This window comes from Salmo trutta, unplaced genomic scaffold (genome assembly GCF_901001165.1).
Source record: "Salmo trutta unplaced genomic scaffold, fSalTru1.1, whole genome shotgun sequence".
NCBI lineage: Eukaryota > Metazoa > Chordata > Actinopteri > Salmoniformes > Salmonidae > Salmo > Salmo trutta.
The window spans coordinates 90,329-116,267 of NW_021823445.1; the positions used below are offsets into that span (position 1 = coordinate 90,329).

The window sequence follows — 25,939 nt, forward strand, 5'->3', positions numbered from 1 at the left end:
TGGTTGATCTGATAACCCTGCAGACAGCACTACTGGGTGATCTGATAACCCTGCAGACAGCACTACTGGGGGATCTGATAACCCTGCAGACTGGGTGATCTGATAACCCTGCAGACAGCACTACTGGGGGATCTGATAACCCTGCAGACAGCACTACTGGGTGATCTGATAACCCTGCAGACAGCACTACTGGGTGATCTGATAACCCTGCAGACAGCACTACTGGGGGATCTGATAACCCTGCAGACTGGGGGATCTGATAACCCTGCAGACAGCACTACTGGGGGATCTGATAACCCTGCAGACAGCACTACTGGGGGATCTGATAACCCTGCAGACAGCACTACTGGGTGATCTGATAACCCTGCAGATAGCACTACTGGGTGATCTGATAACCCTGCAGACTGTGGGATCTGATAACCATGCAGACAGCACTACTGGGTGATCTGATAACCATGCAGACAGCACTACTGGGTGATCTGATAACCCTGCAGACAGCACTACTGGGGGATCTGATAACCATGCAGACAGCACTACTGGGTGATCTGATAACCCTGCAGACAGCACTACTGGGGGATCTGATAACCCTGCAGACAGCACTACTGGGTGATCTGATAACCCTGCAGACTGGGAGATCTGATAACCCTGCAGATAGCACTACTGGGGGATCTGATAACCCTGCAGATAACACTACTGGGTGATCTGATAACCCTGCAGATAGCACTACTGGGGGATCTGATAACCCTGCAGACTGGGGGATCTGATCACCCTGCAGACAGCACTACTGGGTGATCTGATAACCCTGCAGACTGGGTGATCTGATAACCCTGCAGACAGCACTACTGGGGGATCTGATAACCCTGCAGACTGGGTGATCTGATAACCCTGCAGACAGCACTACTGGGTGATCTGATAACCCTGCAGACAGCACTACTGGGGGATCTGATAACCATGCAGACAGCACTACTGGGGGATCTGATAACCCTGCAGACAGCACTACTGGGTGATCTGATAACCCTGCAGACAGCACTACTGGGGGATCTGAAAAGTCATAGTCAATCGATCAATAATATAATAATACTTTTAGCAACAACATTTTTTTTTAAATCTGTAGAAACAATGACAATAGAAAGGTTGAGAGCTTTTGTGAAAGATCACTTCACAGTTGAAAAATATATGGCAAATAGAAATCCAATATGGATGGTGTTAAGAGATAGATGGGAGGGGTTGAATGGAGCTGAAGGGTTGGACTAATAACAAGATAACCAATGTAAGAGATAGATGGGAGGGGTTGAATGGAGCTGAAGGTTGGGAATAATAAGATAACCAATGTAAGAGATAGATGGGAGGGGTTGAATGGAGCTGAAGGTTGGGAATAATAACAAGATAACCAATGTAAGAGATAGATGGGAGGGGTTGAACGGAGCTGAAGGTTGGGAATAATAACCCTAATAACAACAGAATAACTAGTGTAAAACATACTGTGGCCGTAAAACGTATATACCGTAATTTCCGGACTATTAAGCGCACCTGAATATAAGCCGCACCCACTGAATTTAAAACAATATATTATTTTGAACATAAATAAGCCCCACATGTCTATAAGCCGCAGGTGCCTACCGGTACATTGAAACAACAAACAAATTTACACAGGCTTTAACGAAACACGGCTTGTAACAAAAATAAATAGGCTTTAACGAAACACGGCTTGTAACAACAAAAAAAATAGGCTTTAACGAAACACGGCTTGTAACAAAAAATAAAAAATTAGCAGTAAGCTTTAGTTGTCTTTTTGCACTGAGTCAATTCCTCACGCTGCTGTTTCCAACGGCTTATCATCGACTCATTAAGACCAAGCTCCCGTGCAGCAGCTCCATTTCCTTTTCCAACAGCCAGATCAATCGCCTTCAACTTGAAAGCTGCATCATATGCATTTCTCCGTGTCTTTACCATGATGAGGGTGACAAAATGACTACCGCAATCAGAATGATGGGAAGTTTGAGAGCACTCGATTTAATCTAAACAATAAACCAAAAAGTTGTTTGACCTTAACCCGTTCGGCAATTTCATTGGTCTAATTAAAGCTTCATGCCGCCAAAAAACTGAGCAAGTCACAGAATGTTTTTTTTTGGAAAAAAAAATTGAAAGCGGGAAAAATCCATATATTAGCCGCGTCATTGTTTAAGCCGCGAGGCTCAAAGCGTGGGAAAAAAGTTGCGACTTATAGTCCGGAATTTACGGTAGTTTCAGAACTTTTTTGAAAGAGCACAGTTTGAAAGATATGGCAAATAGAAATAAAACTGGATCCTATATAACTACTGTCTATACACACCATCCTATATAACTACTGTCTATACATACCATCCTATATAACTATTGTCTATACTGTCTATACACACCATCCTATATAACTACTGTCTATACACACCATCCTATATAACTATTGTCTATACTGTCTATACACACCATCCTATATAACTACTGTCTATAAATATGGTGCATGTACAGTATGTATGTATGTTATTCCGGAATCGTTCTGATATTTCTTAATTTTTATTTTGAGGATTTGTGTGTATTGTTTTGTATTGTTAGCTATCCTGCCCTCTTGGGGATAGAAACATAAGCATTTCACCTGCGATAACATCTGCAAAATGTGTACGACTAATCAATTGGATATAACAGCCGATGGTCTGTGAATCTCCTGGCTGAAGGCCTTCTCTGTGGTATGTTGTATCAGTCCATGTTGACAGCAACCCTCCTCTGCCCTCGTGCTTCCCAGGGTGAGACAGCCATAAAGGGAATAACAGGATTAACACCAAAGTAGGAGTGCTGATCTCTGATCCGTTCTCCCTTTAAATCATAATGAATAAGATGATATGAACAGGGGGGACCTGATCCTAGACCAGCACTCCTGCTCAGACACTTTGTAGACCGGACCTTACCTGGACCCAGGGGTAGGTGGAGCCTAGATCCACCATCAGTTCCGCCCACTTGTCAATCACTTTGATGATGTCAGGAAGCGTCATGAGAGGCAGTGTGACGTCAGACCAGGGGTGGAAACACATCACCTTGCTGACAAACAAACAACAACAATAAACAACATCACCATACTGACAAACAAACAACAACAATAAATATCACCTTGCTGAGAAACAACAACACATCACCTTGCTGAGAAACAACAACATCCCATCACCTTGCTGACAAACAACAACATCCCATCACCTTGCTGAGAAACAACAACATCCCATCACCTTGCTGAGAAACAACAACATCCCATCACCTTGCTGAGAAACAACAACACATCACCTTGCTGAGAAACAACAACAACACATCACCTTGCTGAGAAACAACAACAACACATCACCTTGCTGAGAAACATCACCTTGCTGACAAACAACGACACATCAACTTGTAAACAACAACAACAATAATAAACAACACCACATCACCTCAGCCCCCAGGTACCTAACCAACTATTTTTCATTTGTTAGATATGTCCACCAGCATAACACCACAGGCAGATACAGTAGTATTCACTGTTTGAACTACAATAGTCTATCTGGTAAGAAGATCTTGTCATATACTGGTGCTGTTGAGTGGAACAAACTACCACATCAGCTCAAAGCCATACCAACCATCACCACTTTTAAAATAATGTCAAAGCTGGTTGAAGAGTGAACAGTAAAACCAAAAAATATATGAGCCACAATGGAAATAAGCACCCGACTTTATTGCGCAATCCCGGTTACATTTTTTAAAATCTTGGTACAGTATATATATTCACATAGTTGAAGTTGGAAGTTTACATACACCTTAGCCAAATACATTTAAACTCAGTTTTTCAGAATTCCTGACATTTAATCCTAGTAAAAATGTCCTGTCTTAGGTCAGTTAGGATCACCACTTTATTTTAAGAATGTGAAATGTCAATAGTAGAGAGAATGATTTATTTCAGCTTTTATTTCTTTCATCACATTCCCAGTGGGTCAGAGGTTTACATACACTCAATTAGTATTTGGTAGCATTGCCTTTAAATGGTTTGACTTGGGTCAAATGTTTCAGGTATCCTTCCACAAGCTTCCCACAATAAGTTGGGTGAATTTCGGCCCATTCCTCCTGACAGAGCTCGTGTAACAGGGTCAGGTTTGTAGGCCTCCTTGCTCGCACATGCTTTTTCAGTTCTGCCCACACATCGATCATAATCACAGTCTAGTATATTCCCCCCCCCCAAGCAGACACATCGACGGCCCTGAAAGAACTTCATTCAGCTCTATGTAAACTGGAAACCACATATCCTGAGGCTGCATTTATTGTAGCTGGGGATTTTAACAAGTCTATCTGAAAATAAGGCTTCCTAAATTCTATCAGCACATCGATTGCGCTACCAGGGCTGGCAAAACCCTAGATCATTGTTAGTCTAACTTCCGCGACGCATATAAGGCCCTCCCCCGCCCTCCTTTCGGAAAAGCTGACCACGACTCTATTTTGATGCTCCCAGCCTATAGACAGAAACTAAAACAGGAAGCACCTGTGCTCAGGTCTGTTCAACGCTGGTCCGACCAATCGGATTCCACGCTTCAAGATTGCTACGATCACGTGGACTGGGATATGTTCCGCATAACGTGGAACAACAACATTGACGAATACGCTGATTCGGTGAGTAAGTTTATTAACAAGTGCATCGGTGATGTTGTACCCACAGCGTCTATTAAAACATTTCCCAACCAGAAACGGCAGCATTCGCGCAAAACTGAAAGGGCGAACCACTGCTTTTAATCAGGGCAAGGTGATCGGAAACATGACCGAATACAAACAGTGTAGCTATTCCCTCCGCAAGGCAATCAAACAAGCTAAGCGTCAGTATAGAGACAAAGTGGAGTCGCAATTCAACGGCTCAGACACAAAGGTATGTGGCAGGGTCTACAGTCAATCACGGACTACAAAAGAAAAATCAGCCCCGTGGCGGATCACGATGCCTTGCTCCCAGACAGACTGTACAACTTCTTTGCTCGCTTTGAGGACAATACAGTGCCACTGACGCGGCCCGCTACCAAAACCTGCGGGCTCTCCTTCACTGCAGCCAACGTTAGTAAAACATTTAAACGTGTTAACCCTCGCAAGGCTGCCGGCCCAGACGGCATCCCCGGCCGCGTCCTCAGAGCATGCGCAGACCAGCTGGCTGGTGTGTTTACAGGCATATTCAATCAATCCTTATCCCAGTCTGCTGTTCCCACATGCTTCAAGAGGGCCACCATTGTTCCTGTTCCCAAGAAAGCTAAGGTAACTGAGCTAAATGACTAATGCCCTGTAGCACTCACTTCCGTCATCATGAAGTGCTTTGAGAGACTAGTCAAGGACCATATCACCTCCACCCTACCTGACACCCTAGACCCACTTCAGTTTGCTTACCGCCCCAATAGGTCCACAGATGACGCAATCGCCATCACACTGCACACTGCCCTAACCCATCTGGACAAGAGGAATACCTATGTAAGAATGTTGTTCATTGATTACAGCTCAGCATTTAACACCATAGTACCCTCCAAACTCGTCATTAAGCTCGAGACCCTGGGTCTCGACCCCACGCTGTGCATCTGGATCCTGGACTTCCTGACGGGCCGCCCCCAGGTGGTGAGGGTTGGTAACAACATCTCCACCCCGCTGATCCTCAACACTGGGGCCCCACAAGGGTGCGTTCTCAGCCCTCTCCTGTACTCTCTGTTCACCCATGACTGCGTGGCCATGCACGCCTCCAATTCAATCATCAAGTTTGCAGACGACACTACAGTGGTAGGCTTGATTACCAACAATAACCTCAAACTCAATGTCAACAAAACAAAGGAGATGATCGTGGACTTCAGGAAACAGCAGAGGGAGCAGCCCCCTATCCACATTGACGGGACAGTAGTGGAGAGGGTGGAAAGTTTTAAGTTCCTCGGCGAACACATCACGGACAAACTGAAATGGTCCATCCAGACAGACAGCGTGGTGAAGAAGGCGCAGCAGCGCATCTTCAACCTCAGGGGGCTGAAGAAATTCAGCTTGTCACCAAAAACACTCACAAACTTTTACAGATGCACAATCGAGAGCATCCAGTCGGGCTGTATCACCGCCTGGTATGGCAACTGCTCCGCCCATAACCGTAAGGCTCTCCAGAGGGTAGTGAGGTCTGCACAACGCATCACCGGGGGCAAACTACCTGCCCTCCAGGACACCTACAGCACCTGATGTCACAGGAAGGCTGAAAAGATCATCAAGGACAACAACCACCCGAGCCACTGCCTGTTCATCCTGCTACCATCCAGGAGGCGAGGTCAGTACAGGTGCATCAAAGCGGGGACCGAAAGACTGAAAAACAGCTTCTATATCTCAAGGCCATCAGACTGTTAAACAGCCATCACTAACATTGAGTGGCTGCTGCCAACAAACTGACTCAACTCTAGCCACTTTAATAATGGAAAGATTTATGTAATTATGTATCACTAGCCACTTTAAACAATGCCACTAATGTTTACATACCCTACATTACTCATCTCATATGTATATACTGTACTCTATACCATCTACTGCATCTTGCCATCTTGATGTGTATAAGGTAGTTGCTGTAAAATTGTTAGGTTAAATTACTTGTTAGATATTACTGCATGGTCGGAACTAGAAGCACAGGCATTTCGCTACACTCGCATTAACATCTGCTAACCATGTGTATGTGACAAATACAATGTGATTTGATTTGATTTTCTATAGGATTGAGGTCAGTGCTTTGTGATGGCCTCTCCAATACCTTGACTTTGTTGTCCTTTAGCCATTGTGCCACAACTTTGGAAGTATGCTTGGGGTCATTGTCCATTTGGAAGACCCATTTGCAACCAAGCTTTAACTTCCTGACTGATGTCTTGAGATGTTGCTTCAATATATCCACATAATTTTCCCACCTCATGATGGCATCTATTTTGTGAAGTGCACCAGTCCCTCCTGCAGCAAAGCACCCTCACAACATGATGCTGCCACCCTCGTGCTTCACGGTTGGGATGGTGTTCTTCGGCTTGCAAGCATCCCCCTTTTTTCCTCCAAACATAACGATGGTCATTATGGCCAAACAGTTACATTTTTGTTTCGTCAGACCAGAGGACATTTCTCCAAAAAGTACGATCTTTGTCCCCATGTGCAGTTGCAAACCGTAGTCTGGCTTTTTTATGGCGGTTTTGGAGCAGTGGCTTCTTCCTTGCTGAGCGGCCTTTCAGGTTATGTCGGTATAGGACTCGTTTTACTGTGGATATAGATACTTTTGTACCCGTTTCCTCCAGCATCTTCACAAGGTCCTTTGCTGTTGTTCTGGGATTGATTTGCACTTTTTGCACCAAAGTATGTTCATTTCTAGGAGACAGAACGCATCTCCTTCCTGAGCGGTATGACGGCTGCGTGGTCCCATGGTGTTTATACTTGCTTACTATTGTTTGTACAGATGAACGTGGTGCCTTCAAGCATTTGGAAATTGCTCCCAAGGATGAACCAGACTTGTGGAGGTCTACAATTTTAGCTGATTTATTTTGATTTTCCCATGATGTCAAGCAAAGAGGCACTGAGTTTGAAGATATGCCTTGAAATACATCCACAGGTACACCTCCAATTGACTCAAATGATGCCAATTAACCTTTCAGAAGCTTCTAAAGCCACATAATTTTCTGTAATTTTCCAAGCTGTTTAAAGGCAGAGTCAACTTAGTGTATGTACATTTCTGATCCACTGGGATTGTGATACAGTGAATTTAAATAATCTGTCTGTAAACAATTGTTGGAAAAATGACCTGTGTCATTCACAAAGTAGATGTCCTACCCGACTTGCCAAAACTATAGTTTGTTAACAAGAAATGTGTGAAGTGGTTGAAAAACAAGTTAATGACTCCAACCTAAGTGTATGTAAACTTCTGACTTCAACATTATGTATGTATGTATGTATGTATGTATGTATGTATGTATGTATGTATGTATGTATGTATGTATGTATGTATGTATGTATGTATATATATCTATATATATATATATTAGATATCGATATACATATATATATAGAGATATATATAGAGAGAGAGATATACACTACCATTCAAAAGTTTAGGGTCACTTAGAAATGTACTCGTTTTTTTAAGAAAAGCACATTGATTAGAAATTCAGTGTAGACATTGTTAATGTTCTAGATGACTATTGTAGCTGGAAATGGCTGATTTTTAGTGGAATATCTACATAGGCGTACAGAGGCCCATTATCAGCAACTTTCACTCCTGTGTTCCAATGGCACGTTGTGTTAGCTAATCCAAGTTTATCATTTTAAAAGGCTAATTGATCATTAGAAAACCCTTTTGCAATTAAGTTAGCACAGCTGAAAACTGTTGTTCTGATTAAAGAAGCAATAAACCTGGCCTTCTTTAGTTGAGTATATGGAGCATCAGCATTTGTGGGTTTGATTACAGGCTCCAAATGGCCAGAAACAAATAACCTTCTTCTGAAACTCATCAGTCTATTCTCGTTCTGAGAAATGAAGGCTATTCCATGTGAAAAATTGCCAAGAAACTGAAGATCTGGTACAACGCTGTGTACTACTCCCTTCACAGAACAGGCTCTAACCAGAATAGAAAGAGGAGTGGGAGACACCGGTGCACAACTGAGCAAGAGGACAAGTACATTAGAGTGTCTAGTTTGAGAAACAGAAGCCTCACGAGTCCTCAACTGGCAGCTTCATTAAATAGTACCCGCAAAACACCAGTCTCAACGTCAACAATGAAGAGGGGACTCCGGGATGCTGGCCTTCTAGGCAGTTCTCAACTGGCAGCTTCACATCCTACCCTAACGTAAAATATCCTACTCTACCATAAAATATCCTACCCTACATAAAATATCATACCCTACCATAAAATATCCTACCCTACCAACCCTACCATAACATATATCCTACCCTACCAACCCTACCCTACCATAACATAAAATACCCTACCATAACATAAAATATCCTACCCTACCATAACATATCCTACCAACCCAATCCTACCATAACATATCCTACTCTACCATAACATAAAAACCATACCATAACATAAAATATTGTACCCTACCATAACATATCCTACCCTACTCTACCATAAAATATCCTACTCTACCATAAAATATCCTACCCTACCCTAACATAAAATATCCTACCCTACTCTACCATAAAATATCCTACTCTACCATAAAATATCCTACTCTACCATCCCTACCCTAACATAAAATATCCGACCCTACCATAAAATATGCTACCCTAACATAAAATATCCTACCATAACATAAAATATACTACCCTACCATAAACTATCCTACCCTACCATAAAATATTCTACCCTACCAACCCTACCATAACATAAAATATCCTACCCTACCGTAAAATATCATACCCTGCCTTACCCTACCCTAACATAAAATATCCTACCCTACCATAAAATATCCTACTCTACCATAAAATATTCTACCCTACCATAACATAAAATATCCTACTCTACCATAAAATATCCTACCCTACCATAACATAAAATATCCTACTCTACCAACCCTACCCTACCATAAAATATCCTACCCTACCGTAACATAAATATCCTACTCTACCATAAAATATTCTACCCTACCATAAAATATTCTACTCTACCATAAAATATCCTACTCTACCATAAAATATCATACCCTACCATACATAACACGATCGACACGATCGCCAGGTGCACGGTGTTTCCTCCGACACATTGGTGCGGCTGGCTTTCGGGTTAAGTGGGCGTTGTGTCAAGAAGCAGTGCAGCTTGATTGGGTTGTGTTGCGGAGGACGCATGGCTCTCGACCTTCGCCTCTCTCGAGTCCGTAAGGGATTTGCAGCGATGAGACAAGACTGTAAATACCAATTGGATACCATGAAATTGGGGAGAAAACGGGGTAATAAAAAAAGTCCTGGGCTCAGAGAATGCAGTGTGAAAAAGCCTCGTTGTTTCTTTAATAATTCAGCATGTTAAACTGCTGTCAGTAGGCAGTAGGTCGGCACCTTGTGTCTGGGCTACATGTCAATATATCCTCAGCCTTGAGATCCTCAAGGTCTGGTCTTGGATTCTTTAGACAGCGTCGCCACCTAGTGGTCATAGCTGATTAGAAACTAAAGCAGGAATAATGCTGTCTTCAATTTGCCTCCCAAGAGCTGTTTAAAACAGCATCTAGTTATATTTGTCTTGTCTGAGTTGTTATTAATATCACACCAAGATGAATTGATTTATCTGGAGATGAATAATAATAATGTTCTCCTCACCAGACGCCCCTGGCTGCTTTGGACTGGAACAGAGGATGTTGGTTAAACCCTGGGTCAGGAGCATCAGGCTGCAGGGCTGGGAAGTCATTCTCAAACACATATGTGTTGTTGTAGTCTGGGTTCACCTGGGAGGGACAAACAGACAGTTAGACAGACAGACAGACAGACAGACAGACAGACAGACAGACAGACAGACAGACAGACAGACAGACAGACAGACAGACAGACAGACAGACAGACAGACAGACAGACAGACACAGACAGACAGACAGACAGACAGAGACAGACAGACAGACAGACAGACAGACAGACAGGGTTCACCTGGAAGGGACAAACGGACGGACAGACAGACAGACAGACAGACAGACAGACAGACAGACAGACAGACAGGGTTCACCTGGAAGGGACAAACGGACAGACAGACAGACAGACAGACAGACAGACAGACAGACAGACAGACAGACAGACAGACAGACAGACAGACAGACAGACAGGGTTCACCTGGAAGGGACAAACGGACAGACAGACAGACAGACAGACAGACAGACAGACAGACAGACAGACAGACAGACAGACAGACACAGACAGACAGGGTTCACCTGGAAGGGACAAACGGACGGACAGACAGACAGACAGACAGACAGACAGACAGACAGACAGACAGACAGACAGACAGACAGACAGGGTTCACCTGGAAGGGACAGACAGACAGACAGACAGGGTTCACCTGGAAGGGACAGACAGACAGACAGACAGACAGACAGACAGACAGACAGACAGACAGAGAAAGACAGGGTTCACCTGGAGGGGCAGACAGACAGACAGACAGACAGACAGACAGACAGAGAGTTCACCTGGAAGGGACAGACAGACAGACAGACAGGGTTCACCTGGAAGGGACAGACAGACAGACAGACAGACAGACAGGCAGAGAAAGACAGGGTTCACCTGGAGGGGCAGACAGACAGACAGACAGACAGACAGACAGACAGACAGACAGACAGACAGACAGACAGGCAGGCAGGCAGGCAGAGAAAGACAGGGTTCACCTGGAGGGGCAGACAGACAGACAGACAGACAGACAGACAGACAGACAGACAGACAGACAGACAGACAGACAGACAGACAGACAGACAGGGTTGACCTGGAAGGGACAAACAGGCAGACAGACAGACAGACAGACAGAGTTCACCTGGAAGGGACAGACAGACAGACAGACAGACAGACAGGGTTCACCTGGAAGGGACAGACAGACAGACAGACGGGGTTCACCTGGAAGGGACAGACAGACAGGGTTCACCTGGAAGGGACAGACAGACAGACAGACAGACAGACAGACAGACAGACAGACAGACAGACAGGGTTCACCTGGAAGGGATAGACAGACAGACAGACAGGGTTCACCTGGAAGGGACAGACAGACAGGGTTCACCTGGAAGGGACAGACAGACAGACAGACAGCCAGACAGACAGACAGACAGACAGACAGACAGACAGACAGACAGACAGACAGACAGACAGACAGACAGACAGACCAAGTTGATCATTCTTGGTTCATCTATTGAAGCACATTTCTAGAGATTATACAGAAACATCTGCAGCTATTCATACTATTTAGAATGACCTGCTCAGATGCCTGATAAAACCTGTGTGTGTGAATGACCTGCTGTAGAACAGGGGTTTTTCAGATGCCTGATAAAACCTGTGTGTGTGAATGAACTAAATAAGATTTTTCTGTCAAATCACCAGTTGGCAACCCATCTCTGACACAAACAGACACTACAATGATTCCCAGTGATGATTTATTTACCAGGTCAGTTGACTGAGAACACATTCTCATTTACAGCAACAACCTGCAGGATAGTTACAGGGGAGGGGAATGAGCCAGTTAGAAGCTGGGGATGATTAGGTGGCCGTGATGGTATGAGCCAGATTGGGAATTTAGCCAGGACACCGGGGTTAACACCCCTACTCTCACGATAAGTGCCATGGGATCTTTAATGACCTCAGAGAGTCAGGACACCCGGTTAACGTCCCATCTGAAAGACAGAACCCCATACAGGGAAATAACCCCAATCACTGCCAAGGGGTATTGGGATATTTTTTAGACCAGAGAAAGAGTGCCTCCTACTGGCCCTCTAACACCACTTCCAGCATCTGGTCTCCCATCCAGGGATCAACCCTACTTAGCTTCACAAGCAAGCCAGCAGTGGGATGCAGGGTTATATGCTGCTGATAATTCCCAGTGACAGATCTGTGCCGGTAGAATAAAACATAAATCAATACGTAAGAGTAGGTTATCATATAGTATTATAGTTATATTATATCTTATATTATATTATTATTGTTATATTATATGATAATATGTTATAGTATTAATAACCCTAGAGCAGTAAAAAAAATACAGAAAAATTAAACGGAAGGAGTTTGAACCTGGTCTAGCACAAAGAGAAGATTCAAGTGGGAGATATATTGGTCTACTCACAATCTATGGGATAAGTGTACCTATTAAGTTCACTTCCATCTTTAGATTTTAAAAAATGTATATATAATCTGCTGATTAATTTTTCAACTAATTAATCTGGTTGTTATATACATTGGGGCCCCACAAGGGTGCGTTCTCAGCCCCCTCCTGTACTCCCTGTTCACCCAAGACTGTGTGGCCATGCACGCCTCCAACTCAATCATCAAGTTTGCAAACAACACAACAGTGGTAGGCTTGATTACCAACAACGACGAGACGGCTTACAGGGAGGAGGTGAGGGCCCTCGGAGTGTGGTGTCTGGAAAATAACCTCTCACTCAATGTCAACAAAACAAAAGAGATGATCGTGGACTTCAGGAAACAGCAGAGGGAGCAGCCCCCTATCTACATTGACGGGACAGTAGTGGAGAAGGTGGAAAGTTTAAAGTTCCTCGGTATACAAATCACCGACAAACAGAAATGGTCCACGCACAAAGACAGTATGGTGAAGAATTCGCAACAGCGCCTCTTCAACCTCAGGAGGCTGAAAAAATTTGGCTTGTCACTCAAAACCCTCACTAACTTTTACAGGTGCACAATCGAGAGCATCCTGTTGGGCTGTATCACCGCCTGGTACACCAACTGCACCGCCGCATCCCCAGGGCTCTCCAGAGAGTGGTGCGGTCTGCCCAACGCATCACCGGGGGCAAACTACCTGCCCTCCAGGACACCTACACCACCCGATGTCACAGGAAGGCCAAAAAGATCATCAAGGACATCAACCACCTGAGCCACAGCCTGTTCACCCCGTTATCATCCAGAAGGCGAGGTCAGTACAGGTGTATCAAAGCTGGGACCAAGAGACTGAAAAACAGCTTCTATCTCAAGACCATCAGACTGTTAAATAGCCATCACTAGCCGTCTACCACCCAGTTACTCAACCCTGCACTCAACCCTGCACCTTAGAGGCTGCTGCCCCATATACATAGACATGGAATCACTCGTCACTTTAATAATGGAACACTGGTCACTTTAATAATGTTTACATTCTGCTTTACTCATCTCATATGTTGTCAAAGGAATTGTCTATCCTAATGATAATAATTAACAATCAATAAGCCTTGACTAATCCCCTAGGTTTGTAAGACACTGGGTTAATAATTAGGCAAGGACTCAGCTTTCTGCAAAAGGTCTTGTACAGATTATTCAGAGAACGTTCTGAGGTCCAAATAATAAAGATGTTCATTTTACTCCCTCTCTCTGCTTACGCACACACCCCCACACCAACAGTAGATAACCTACGCACACACAGACAGTAGGTAACCTACGCACACACCTCCACACCAACAGTAGATAACCTACGCACACACCTCCACACCAACAGTAGGTAACCTACGCACACACCTCCACACCAACAGTAGATAACCTACGCACACACCTCCACACCAACAGTAGATAACCTACGCACACACCTCCACACCAACAGTAGATAACCTACGCACACACCTCCACACCAACAGTAGGTAACCTATGCACACACATACACACAGACAGTAGGTGAACAGTATCTCTTCCTTGACCTCCCACCACTGTTCCAGCACTGCCTGTTCCTTTCCCCATAGATTAGGAGAACCTTGAAGGCTCCTCCCGGTATCTCACACACCCATGCCTAGACTTGATGGGACTAACGTTCAGTACATTGACTTACAGTTTATTATCCATGCTACATAACTACTAATTCATAATGGATTATTGATTCATTTACCTTCATTAGATAATTCTCTTATCATATGTATATATTGTATTCTAATGTATTTTAGTCATAGCCACTCCGACATTGCTTGTCCTAATATCTCTTAATTCCATTATTTTACTTTTAGATGTGTGTGTATTTTTGTGAATTGTTAGATAATTCTGCACTGTTAGATCTAGGAACACAAGCATTTTGCTACACCCACAATAACATCTGCTAAAAATGTGAATGTGACCAATAAAATTTGACTTGATTTGACTAGTCAGGATCGAGGCAAAAATGAACGGAGCAAAGTACAGAGATCCATGATGAAAACCTGCTCCAGAGCACTCAGGACTTCAGACTGGGGCGAAGGTTAACCTTCCAACAGGACAACTAGTTCCTCTGTCCACTGTCTGTGTTCTTTTGCCCATCTTAATCTTGTCTTTTTATTGGCCAGTCTGAGATATGGCTTTTTCTTTGCCTATCTACTTACATCTACTTAATCTACTTAATATCTACTGTATCTACCTATATATATCTACTTATATCTACCGGATCTACTTAATCTACCTATATCTACCTGTATCTACTGTATCTACTTAATCTACCTATATCTACTGTATCCACTGTATCTACCTATATCTATCTACTTATATCTACTATATATACTATATCTACCTATATCTAATGTATCTACCTATATCTACTTGTATCTACTTAATCTACTTATATCTACTGTATTACCTATATATATCTATATCTACTGTATCTACTTAATCTACTTATATCTACTGTATTTACCTATATCTATCTAAATCTACTGTATCTACTTATATCTTCTTAATCTACCTATATCTACTTACATCTACTTAATCTACTTAATATCTACTGTATCTACCTATATATATCTACTTATATCTACCGGATCTACTTAATCTACCTATATCTACCTGTATCTACTGTATCTACTTAATCTACCTATATCTACTGTATCCACTGTATCTACCTATATCTATCTACTTATATCTACTATATATACTATATCTACCTATATCTAATGTATCTACCTATATCTACTTGTATCTACTGTATCTACTTAATCTACTGTATCTACTTATATCAACTTAATCTACCTATATCTATCTATATCTACTTAATCTACCTATATCTACTTATATCTACTTATATCTACTGTATCTACTTATATCTACTGTATCTACTGTATCTACTGTATCTACATCTACCAATATCTACTTATATCTACAGTATCTACCTATATCTACTGTATCTACGTATATTTACTGTATCTACATACATCTACAGTATCTACATGTATTTACCTATATCTAATATCTACTGTATATAATTATATCTACTTATATCTACCTATATCTACATGCATCTACCTATATCTACTTAATCTACCTATATCTACAGTATCAACATGTAGCTACCTAATCTACCTATATCTACTGTATCTATTTAATCTACCTATATCTACTGTATCTACCTATATCTATCTACCTATATCTACTATATATACCTATATCTAATATATCTACCTAATCTACCTATATCTACTGTATCTACTTATATCAACTTAATCTACCTATATCTATCTATATCTACTTATATCTACTGTATCTACTGTATCTACCTATATCCACCTATATCCACCTATATCTACATCTACCAATATCTACTTATATCTACAGTATCTACTTATATTTACTGTATCTACATACATCTACAGTATCTACATGTATTTACCTATATCTAATATCTACTGTATATACTTATATCTACTTATATCTACCTATATCTACATGCATATACCTATATCTACTTAATCTACAGTATCAACATGTAGCAACCTATATCTACTTATATCTACCTATATCTAACTATATCTACCTATATATCTACCTGTATCTACCTGTATCTACCTATATATTTACCTGTATCTACCTATATATCTACCTGTATCTATATATATATATCTACTATATCTACCTATATCTACCTGTTTTTACCTATATCTACAAGTATCTGCCTACATCTACTGTACCATCTATATCTACCTGTATCTTCCTATATCTACTGTATCAAATATATCTACTGTATCAAATATATATATTGTATCTACCAATATCTACTGTATCTACCTATATCTACTGTATCTACCTATATCTCATGTATCTAATATATCTACCATATCTACCTATATCTACTGTATCTACCTACATCAACTGTATCTACTTATATCTACTGTATTTACCTATATCTATCTATATCTACTGTATCTACCTATTTATATCTACTTATATCTACTGTATCTACCTATATCTACTGAATCAACTTATATATACTGCATCTACCTATATCTACTGTGTCTAACTATATATACACTTATATCTACTGTATCTACCTATATCTACTAAATCAACTTATATCTACTGTAATTATATATCTACTGTATCTACCAATATTTACTGTATCTACTTATATCTACTGTATCTACTTATATATACTGTATCTACTTATATATACTGTATCTACCTATATCTACTGTGTCTAACTATATCTACTTATATCTACTGTATCTACCGTATCTACTTACAATCTACTGTATCTACCTATATCTACTTAATCTACCTAAATCTACCTATAGCTACTGTATCTACCTATATCCACCTATATCCACATCTACCAATATCTACTTATATCTACAGTATCTACTTATATTTACTGTATCTACATACATCTACAGTATCTACATGTATTTACCTATATCTAATATCTACTGTATATACTTATATCTACTTATATCTACCTATATCTACATGCATCTACCTATATCTACTTAATCTACCTATATCTACAGTATCAACATGTAGCAACCTATATCTACTTATATCTACCTATATGTACCTATATCTACCTATATATCTACCTGTATCTACCTGTATCTACCTATATATCTACCTGTATCTATATATATATTGTATCTACCTATATCTACTGTATCTACCTATATCTCATGTATCTAATATATCTACCATATCTACCTATATCTACTGTATCTACCTACATCAACTGTATCTACTTATATCTACTGTATTTACCTATATCTATCTATATCTACTGTATCTACCTATTTATATCTACTTATATCTACTGTATCTACCTATATCTACTGAATCAACTTATATATACTGCATCTACCTATATCTACTGTGTCTAACTATATATACACTTATATCTACTGTATCTACCTATATCTACTAAATCAACTTATATCTACTGTAATTATATATCTACTGTATCTACCAATATTTACTGTATCTACTTATATCTACTGTATCTACTTATATATACTGTATCTACTTATATATACTGTATCTACCTATATCTACTGTGTCTAACTATATCTACTTATATCTACTGTATCTACTGTATCTACTTAATCTATCTAAATCTACCTATAGCTACTGTATCTACCTATATCTACTTAATCTACTGTATCTACTTAATCTACCTATATCCACTGTATCTACTTATATCTACTATATCTACCTATATCTACTGTATCTACTGTATCTACCTATATATATCTATATCTACTGTATCTACTGTATCTACCTATATCAACAGTAATTCATATATATACCGGATCTACCTATATCTACTGTATCTACTTATCTACCTATATCTACCTATATCTACCTGTATCTACCTGTATCTACTGTATCTACCTATATCTATCTACTTATATCTACCTGTAAATACCTATATCTACCTATATCTAATCTACCTATATTTATCTATATCTACTTGTATCTACTGTATCAACCTATATCTACTGTATCTACTGTATCTACCTAAATATACTGTATCTACCTATATCTACTGTATCTACCTACATCTACTGTATCTAATTATATCTACTGTATTTACCTATATCTATCTATATCTACTGTATCTACTTAATATCTACTGTATCTACATATATCTACAGAATCAACTTATATCTACTGTATCTACTTATATATACTGTATCTACCTATATCTACTGTGTCTAACTATATATACACTTATATCTACTGTATCTACCTATATCTACTAAATCAACTTATATCTACTGTAATTAATATATCTACCGTATCTACATATTTCTACTGTATCTACCTAAATATACTGTATCTACCTATATCTACTGTATCTACCTATATCTACCAATATCTAATTATATCTACTATATCTACCTATATCTACCTGTATCTACATATATCTACCGTATCTACCTATATCTACTGTATCTACATATATCTACCAATATATAATTATATCTACCTATATCTACTTATATCTACCTAATCTACCTATATATCTACCTGTATATACCTATATATCTACCTGTATCTACCTATATCTACTGTATCTACCAATATCTACTGTATCTACCTATATCTACTGTATCTACCTATATCTACTGTATCTACCTATATCTACTTAATCTACCTAAATCTACCTATAGCTACTGTATCTACCTATATCTATCTATATCTACTTATATCTACTTCATCTACCTATATCTACTGTATCTACTTATATCAACTTAATCTACCGATATCTACTTAATCTTCCAATATCTACTTATATCTACTGTATCTACCTATATCCACCTATATCTACTGTATCTACCAATATCTATCTATATCTACTTATATCTATCTACATCTACCAATATCTACTGTATCTACTTATATCTATCTACATCTACCAATATCTACTTATATCTACAGTATCTACCTATATCTACAGTATCTACCTATATCTACATGTATCTACCTATATCTACTGTATCTACTTATATTTACTGTATCTACATACATCTACAGTATCTACATGTATTTACCTATATCTACTGTATCTACTTATATCTACCTATATCTCATGTATCTAATATTTCTACCATAACTACCTATATCTACTTATATCTACTGTATCTACCTACATCTACTGTATCTACTTATATCTACTGTATCTATCTACTTATATCTACTATATCTACCTATATCTAATGTATCTACCTATATCTACAGTATCAACATGTATCTACCTATATCTACTGTATCTACGTATATCTATTGTATCTACCAATATCTAATTATATCTACCTATATCTACCTATATCTACCTGTATCTACATATATCTACCGTATCTACCTATATCTACTGTATCTACATATATCTACCAATATAACATTTAACATTTAACATTTAAGTCATTTAGCAGACGCTCTTATCCAGAGCGACTTACAAATTGGTGCATTCACCTATAATATCCAGTAGAACAAACACTTTACAATAGTGCATCTAAATCCTTTAAAGGGGGGGGGGGGTTAGAAGGATTACTTTATCCTATCCCAGGTATTCCTTAAAGAGGTGGGGTTTCAGGTGTCTCCGGAAGGTGGTGATTGACTCCGCTGTCCTGGCATCGTGAGGGAGATTGTTCCACCATTGGGGTGCCAGAGCGGCGAACAGTTTTGACTGGGCTGAGCGGGAACTGTGCTTCCTCAGAGGTAGGGAGGCGAGCAGGCCAGAGGTGGATGAACGCAGTGCCCTTGTTTGGGTGTAGGGCCTGATCAGAGCCTGAAGGTACGGAGGTGCCGTTCCCCTCACAGCTCCGTAGGCAAGCACCATGGTCTTGTAGCGGATGCGAGCTTCAACTGGAAGCCAGTGGAGAGAGCGGAGGAGCGGGGTGACGTGAGAGAACTTGGGAAGGTTGAACACCAGACGGGCTGCGGCGTTCTGGATGAGTTGTAGGGGTTTGATGGCACAGGCAGGGAGCCCAGCCAACAGCGAGTTGCAGTAATCCAGACGGGAGATGACAAGTGCCTGGATTAGGACCTGCGCCGCTTCCTGTGTGAGGCAGGGTCGTACTCTGCGAATGTTGTAGAGCATGAACCTACAGGATCGGGTCACCGCCTTGATGTTAGTGGAGAACGACAGGGTGTTGTCCAGGATCACGCCAAGGTTCTTAGCACTCTGGGAGGAGGACACAATATATAATTATATCTACCTATATCAACTTATATCTACCTAATCTAACTGTATCTACCTATATATCTATCTGTATCTACCTATAAATCTACCTGTATCTATATATATCTACTATATCTACCTAGTGTATCTACCTATATCTACAAGTATCTGCCTACATCTACTGTACCTATCTATATCTACCTGTATCTTCCTATATCTACTGTATCAAATATATCTACTGTATCTACCTAAATATACTGTATCTACCTATATCTACTGTATCTACCTATATCTACCAATATCTAATTATATCTACCTATATCTACCTATATCTACCTGTATCTACCTATATCTACCAATATCTACCTATATCTACTATATCTACCTATATCTACCTGTATCTACATATATCTACCGTATCTACCTATATCTACTGTATCTACATATATCTACCAATATATAATTATATCTACCTATATCTACTTATATCTACCTAATCTACCTATATATCTACCTGTATATACCTATATATCTACCTGTATCTACCTATATCTACTGTATCTACCAATATCTACTGTATCTACTTAATCTACTTATATCTACTGTATCTACCTATATCTACTGTGTCTAACTATATCTACTGTATCTACCTATATCTACTTAATCTACCTAAATCTACCTATAGCTACTGTATCTACCTATATCTATCTATATCTACTTATATCTACTTCATCTACCTATATCTACTGTATCTACTTATATCAACTTAATCTACCGATATCTACTTAATCTACCAATATCTACTTATATCTACTGTATCTACCTATATCCACCTATATCTACTGTATCTACCAATATCTATCTATATCTACTTATATATATCTACATCTACCAATATCTACTGTATCTACTTATATCTATCTACATCTACCAATATCTACTTATATCTACAGTATCTACCTATATCTACAGTATCTACCTATATCTACATGTATCTACCTATATCTACTGCATCTACTTATATTTACTGTATCTACATACATCTACAGTATCTACATGTATTTACCTATATCTACTTATATCTACTGTATATACTTATATCTACCTATATTTACTGTATCTACCTATATCTACATGCATCTACCTATATCTACTTAATCTACCTATATCTACAGTATCAACATGTAACTACCTATATCTACAGTATCTACCTATATCTACTTATATCTACTGTATCTACCTATATCTACAGTATCAACATGTATCTACCTATATCTAATTATATCTACCTGTATCTACATATATCTACCTGTATCTACATATATCTACCGTATCTACATATATCTACCGTATCTACATATATCTACCGTATCTACCTATATCTACTGTATCTACATATATCTAACAATATCTAATTATATCTACCTATATCTACCTAATTTACTTATATCTACCTATATATACCTATATCTACCTATATCTACCGTATCTACCTATATCTATATATATATCTACTATATCTACCTAGTGTATCTACCTGTATCTTCCTATATCTACTGTATCAAATATATCTACTGTATCAAATATATCTACTGTATCTACCTATATCTACTGTATCTACTTATATCTACCTATATCTACTCTATCAAATATATCTACTGTATCTACCTAAATATACTGTATCTACTTATATCTACCTATATCTCATGTATCTAATATTTCTACCATATCTACCTATATCTACTGTATCTACCTATATCTACTGTATCTACTGTATTTACCTATATCTATCTATATCTACTGTATCTACTTATATCTACCTATATCTACTTACATCTACTTACATCTACTTAATCTACTTAATATCTACTGTATCTCCCTAATTATATCTACTTATATCTACCGGATCTACCTATATCTACTGTAATTAATATATCTACCGTATCTACATATATGTACTGAATCAAATTATATCTACTGTATCTACTTATATATACTGTATCTACCTATATCTACTGTATCTACCTATATCTACTGTATCTATCTACTTATATCTACTAGATCTACCTAAATATACTGTATCTACTTATATCTACCTATATCTACTGTATCAAAAATATCTACTGTATCTACCTAAATATACTGTATCTACTTATATCTACCTATATCTCATGTATCTAATATTTCTACCATATCTACCTATATCTACTTATATCTACTGTATCTACCTACATCTACTGTATCTACTTATATCTACTGTATCTACTTATATCTACTGTATCTATCTACTTATATCTACCTATATCTAATGTATCTACCTATATCTACAGTATCAACATGTATCTACCTATATCTACTGTATCTACGTATATCTATTGTATCTACCAATATCTAATTATATCTACCTATATCTACTAGATCTACCTAAATATACTGTATCTACTTATATCTACCTATATCTAATGTATCAAAAATATCTACTGTATCTACCTAAATATACTGTATCTACTTATATCTACCTATATCTCATGTATCTAATATTTCTACCATATCTACCTATATCTACTTATATCTACTGTATCTACCTACATCTACTGTATCTACTTATATCTACTGTATCTACTTATATCTACTGTATCTATCTACTTATATCTACTATATCTACCTATATCTACAGTATCAACATGTATCTACCTATATCTACTGTATCTACGTATATCTATTGTATCTACCAATATCTAATTATATCTACCTATATCTACTATATCTACCTATATCTACCTGTATCTATATATATCTACCGTATCTGCCTATATCTACTGTATCTACATATATCTACCAATATATAATTATATCTACCTATATCAACTTATATCTACCTAATCTACCTATATATCTACCTGTATCTACCTATAAATCTACCTGTATCTATATATATCTACTATATCTACCTAGTGTATCTACCTATATCTACAAGCATCTGCCTACATCTACTGTACCTATCTATATCTACCTGTATCTTCCTATATCTACTGTATCAAATATATCTACTGTATCTACCTAAATATACTGTATCTACCTATATCTACTGTATCTACCTATATCTACCAATATCTAATTATATCTACCTATATCTACTTATATCTACCTGTATCTACCTGTATCTACCTATAAATCTACCTGTATCTATATATATCTACTATATCTACCTAGTGTATCTACCTATATCTACAAGTATCTGCCTACATCTACTGTACCTATCTATATCTACCTGTACATATCTATATCTACCTGTATCTTCCTATATCTACTGTATCAAATATATCTACTGTATCAAATATATCTACTGTATCTACCTAAATATACTGTATCTACTGTATCTACCTATATCTACCAATATCTAATTATATCTACCTATATCTACTTATATCTACCTAATCTACCTGTATCTACCTATATACCTATATATATCTACCTGTATCTACCTGTATCTACCTATATCTACTATATATACCTATATCTACCTGTATTTACCTATATCTACAAGTATCTGCCTACATCTACTGTACCTATCTATATATCTACCTGTGTCTATATATATATATCTACTATATCTCCCTAGTGTATCTACCTATATCTACCTGTATCTTCCTATATCTACTGTATCAAATATATCTACTGTATCAAAAAAAATCTATTGTATCAAATATATCTACTGTATATACCTAAATATACTGTATCTACCTATATCTAATTATATCTACCTATATCTACTTATATCTACCTAATCTACCTGTATCTACCTATATATCTACCTGTATCTACCTGTATCTACCTATATCTATATATATCTACTATATCTACCTAGTGTATCTACCTATATCTACCTGTATTTACCTATATCTACAAGTATCTGCCTACATCTACTGTACCTATCTATATCTACCTGTATCTTCCTATATCTACTATATCAAATATATCTACTGTATCTACCAGTATCTTCCTATATCTACTGTATCAAATATATCTACTGTATCAAATATATCTACTGTATCAAATATATCTACTGTATATACCTAAATATACTGTATCTACCTATATCTAATTATATCTACCTATATCTACTTATATCTACCTAATCTACCTGTATATCTACCTGTATCTACCTGTATCTACCTATATCTATATATATCTACTATATCTACCTAGTGTATCTACCTATATCTACCTGTATTTACCTATATCTACAAGTATCTGCCTACATCTACTGTACCTATCTATATCTACCTGTATCTTCCTATATCTACTATATCAAATATATCTACTGTATCTACCAGTATCTTCCTATATCTACTGTATCAAATATATCTACTGTATCAAATATATCTACTGTATCAAATATATCTACTGTATATACCTAAATATACTGTATCTACCTATATCTACTGTATCTACCTATATCTACCAATATCTACTTATATCTACCTATATCTACCTAATCTACCTGTATCTACCTATATATCTACCTGTATCTACCTGTATCTACCTATATCTACCTGTATCTACCTATATCTCATGTATCTAATATATCTACCTACATCTACTGTATCTACTTATATCTACTGTATCTACCGTATCTACCTACATCTACTGTATCTACCAGTATCTTCCTATATCTACTGTATCAAATATATCTACTGTATCAAATATATCTACTGTATATACCTATATCTACTGTATCTACCTATATCTACCAATATCTAATTATATCTACCTATATCTACTTATATCTACCTAATCTACCTGTATCTACCTATATATCTACCTGTATCTACCTGTATCTACCTATATCTATATATATCTACCTAGTGTATATACCTATATCTACCTATATCTCATGTATCTAATATATCTACCTACATCTACTGTATCTACTTATATCTACTGTATCTACCTACATCTACTGTATCTACCTACATCTACTGTATTTACCTATATCTATCTATATCTACTGTATCTACTTAATATCTACTGTATCTACCTATTTATATCTACTTATATCTACTGTATCTACCTATATCTACTGAATCAACTTATATCTACTGTATCTACTTATATATACTGTATCTACCTATATCTACTGTGTCTAACTATATATACTTATATCTACTGTATCTACCTATATCTACTATATCTACCAATATCTACTGTATCTACTTATATCTACTGTATCTACTTATATATACTGTATCTACTTATATATACTGTATCTACCTATATCTACTGTGTCTAACTATATCTACTTATATCTACTGTATCTACCAATATATACTGTATCTACTTATAATCAACTGTATCTACCTATATCTACCT

General features: G+C 38.0%; 1 protein-coding gene across 2 annotated transcripts in view; it reads right to left on the reverse strand.

Moving 5' to 3' along the window:
• The window catches only part of galt (galactose-1-phosphate uridylyltransferase), a 94,920-nt gene that overhangs the window by 58,621 nt on the left and 10,360 nt on the right, over positions 1–25,939 (reverse strand). For both annotated transcript variants that reach the window (XM_029749020.1, XM_029749019.1), the window contains exons 3-4: positions 10,321–10,445; positions 2,943–3,072 (exon numbers count right to left, since the gene is read on the reverse strand). In XM_029749020.1, the coding sequence (XP_029604880.1) occupies positions 2,943–3,072; positions 10,321–10,445 (255 nt within the window). The remainder of the gene's footprint in view (positions 1–2,942; positions 3,073–10,320; positions 10,446–25,939) is intronic.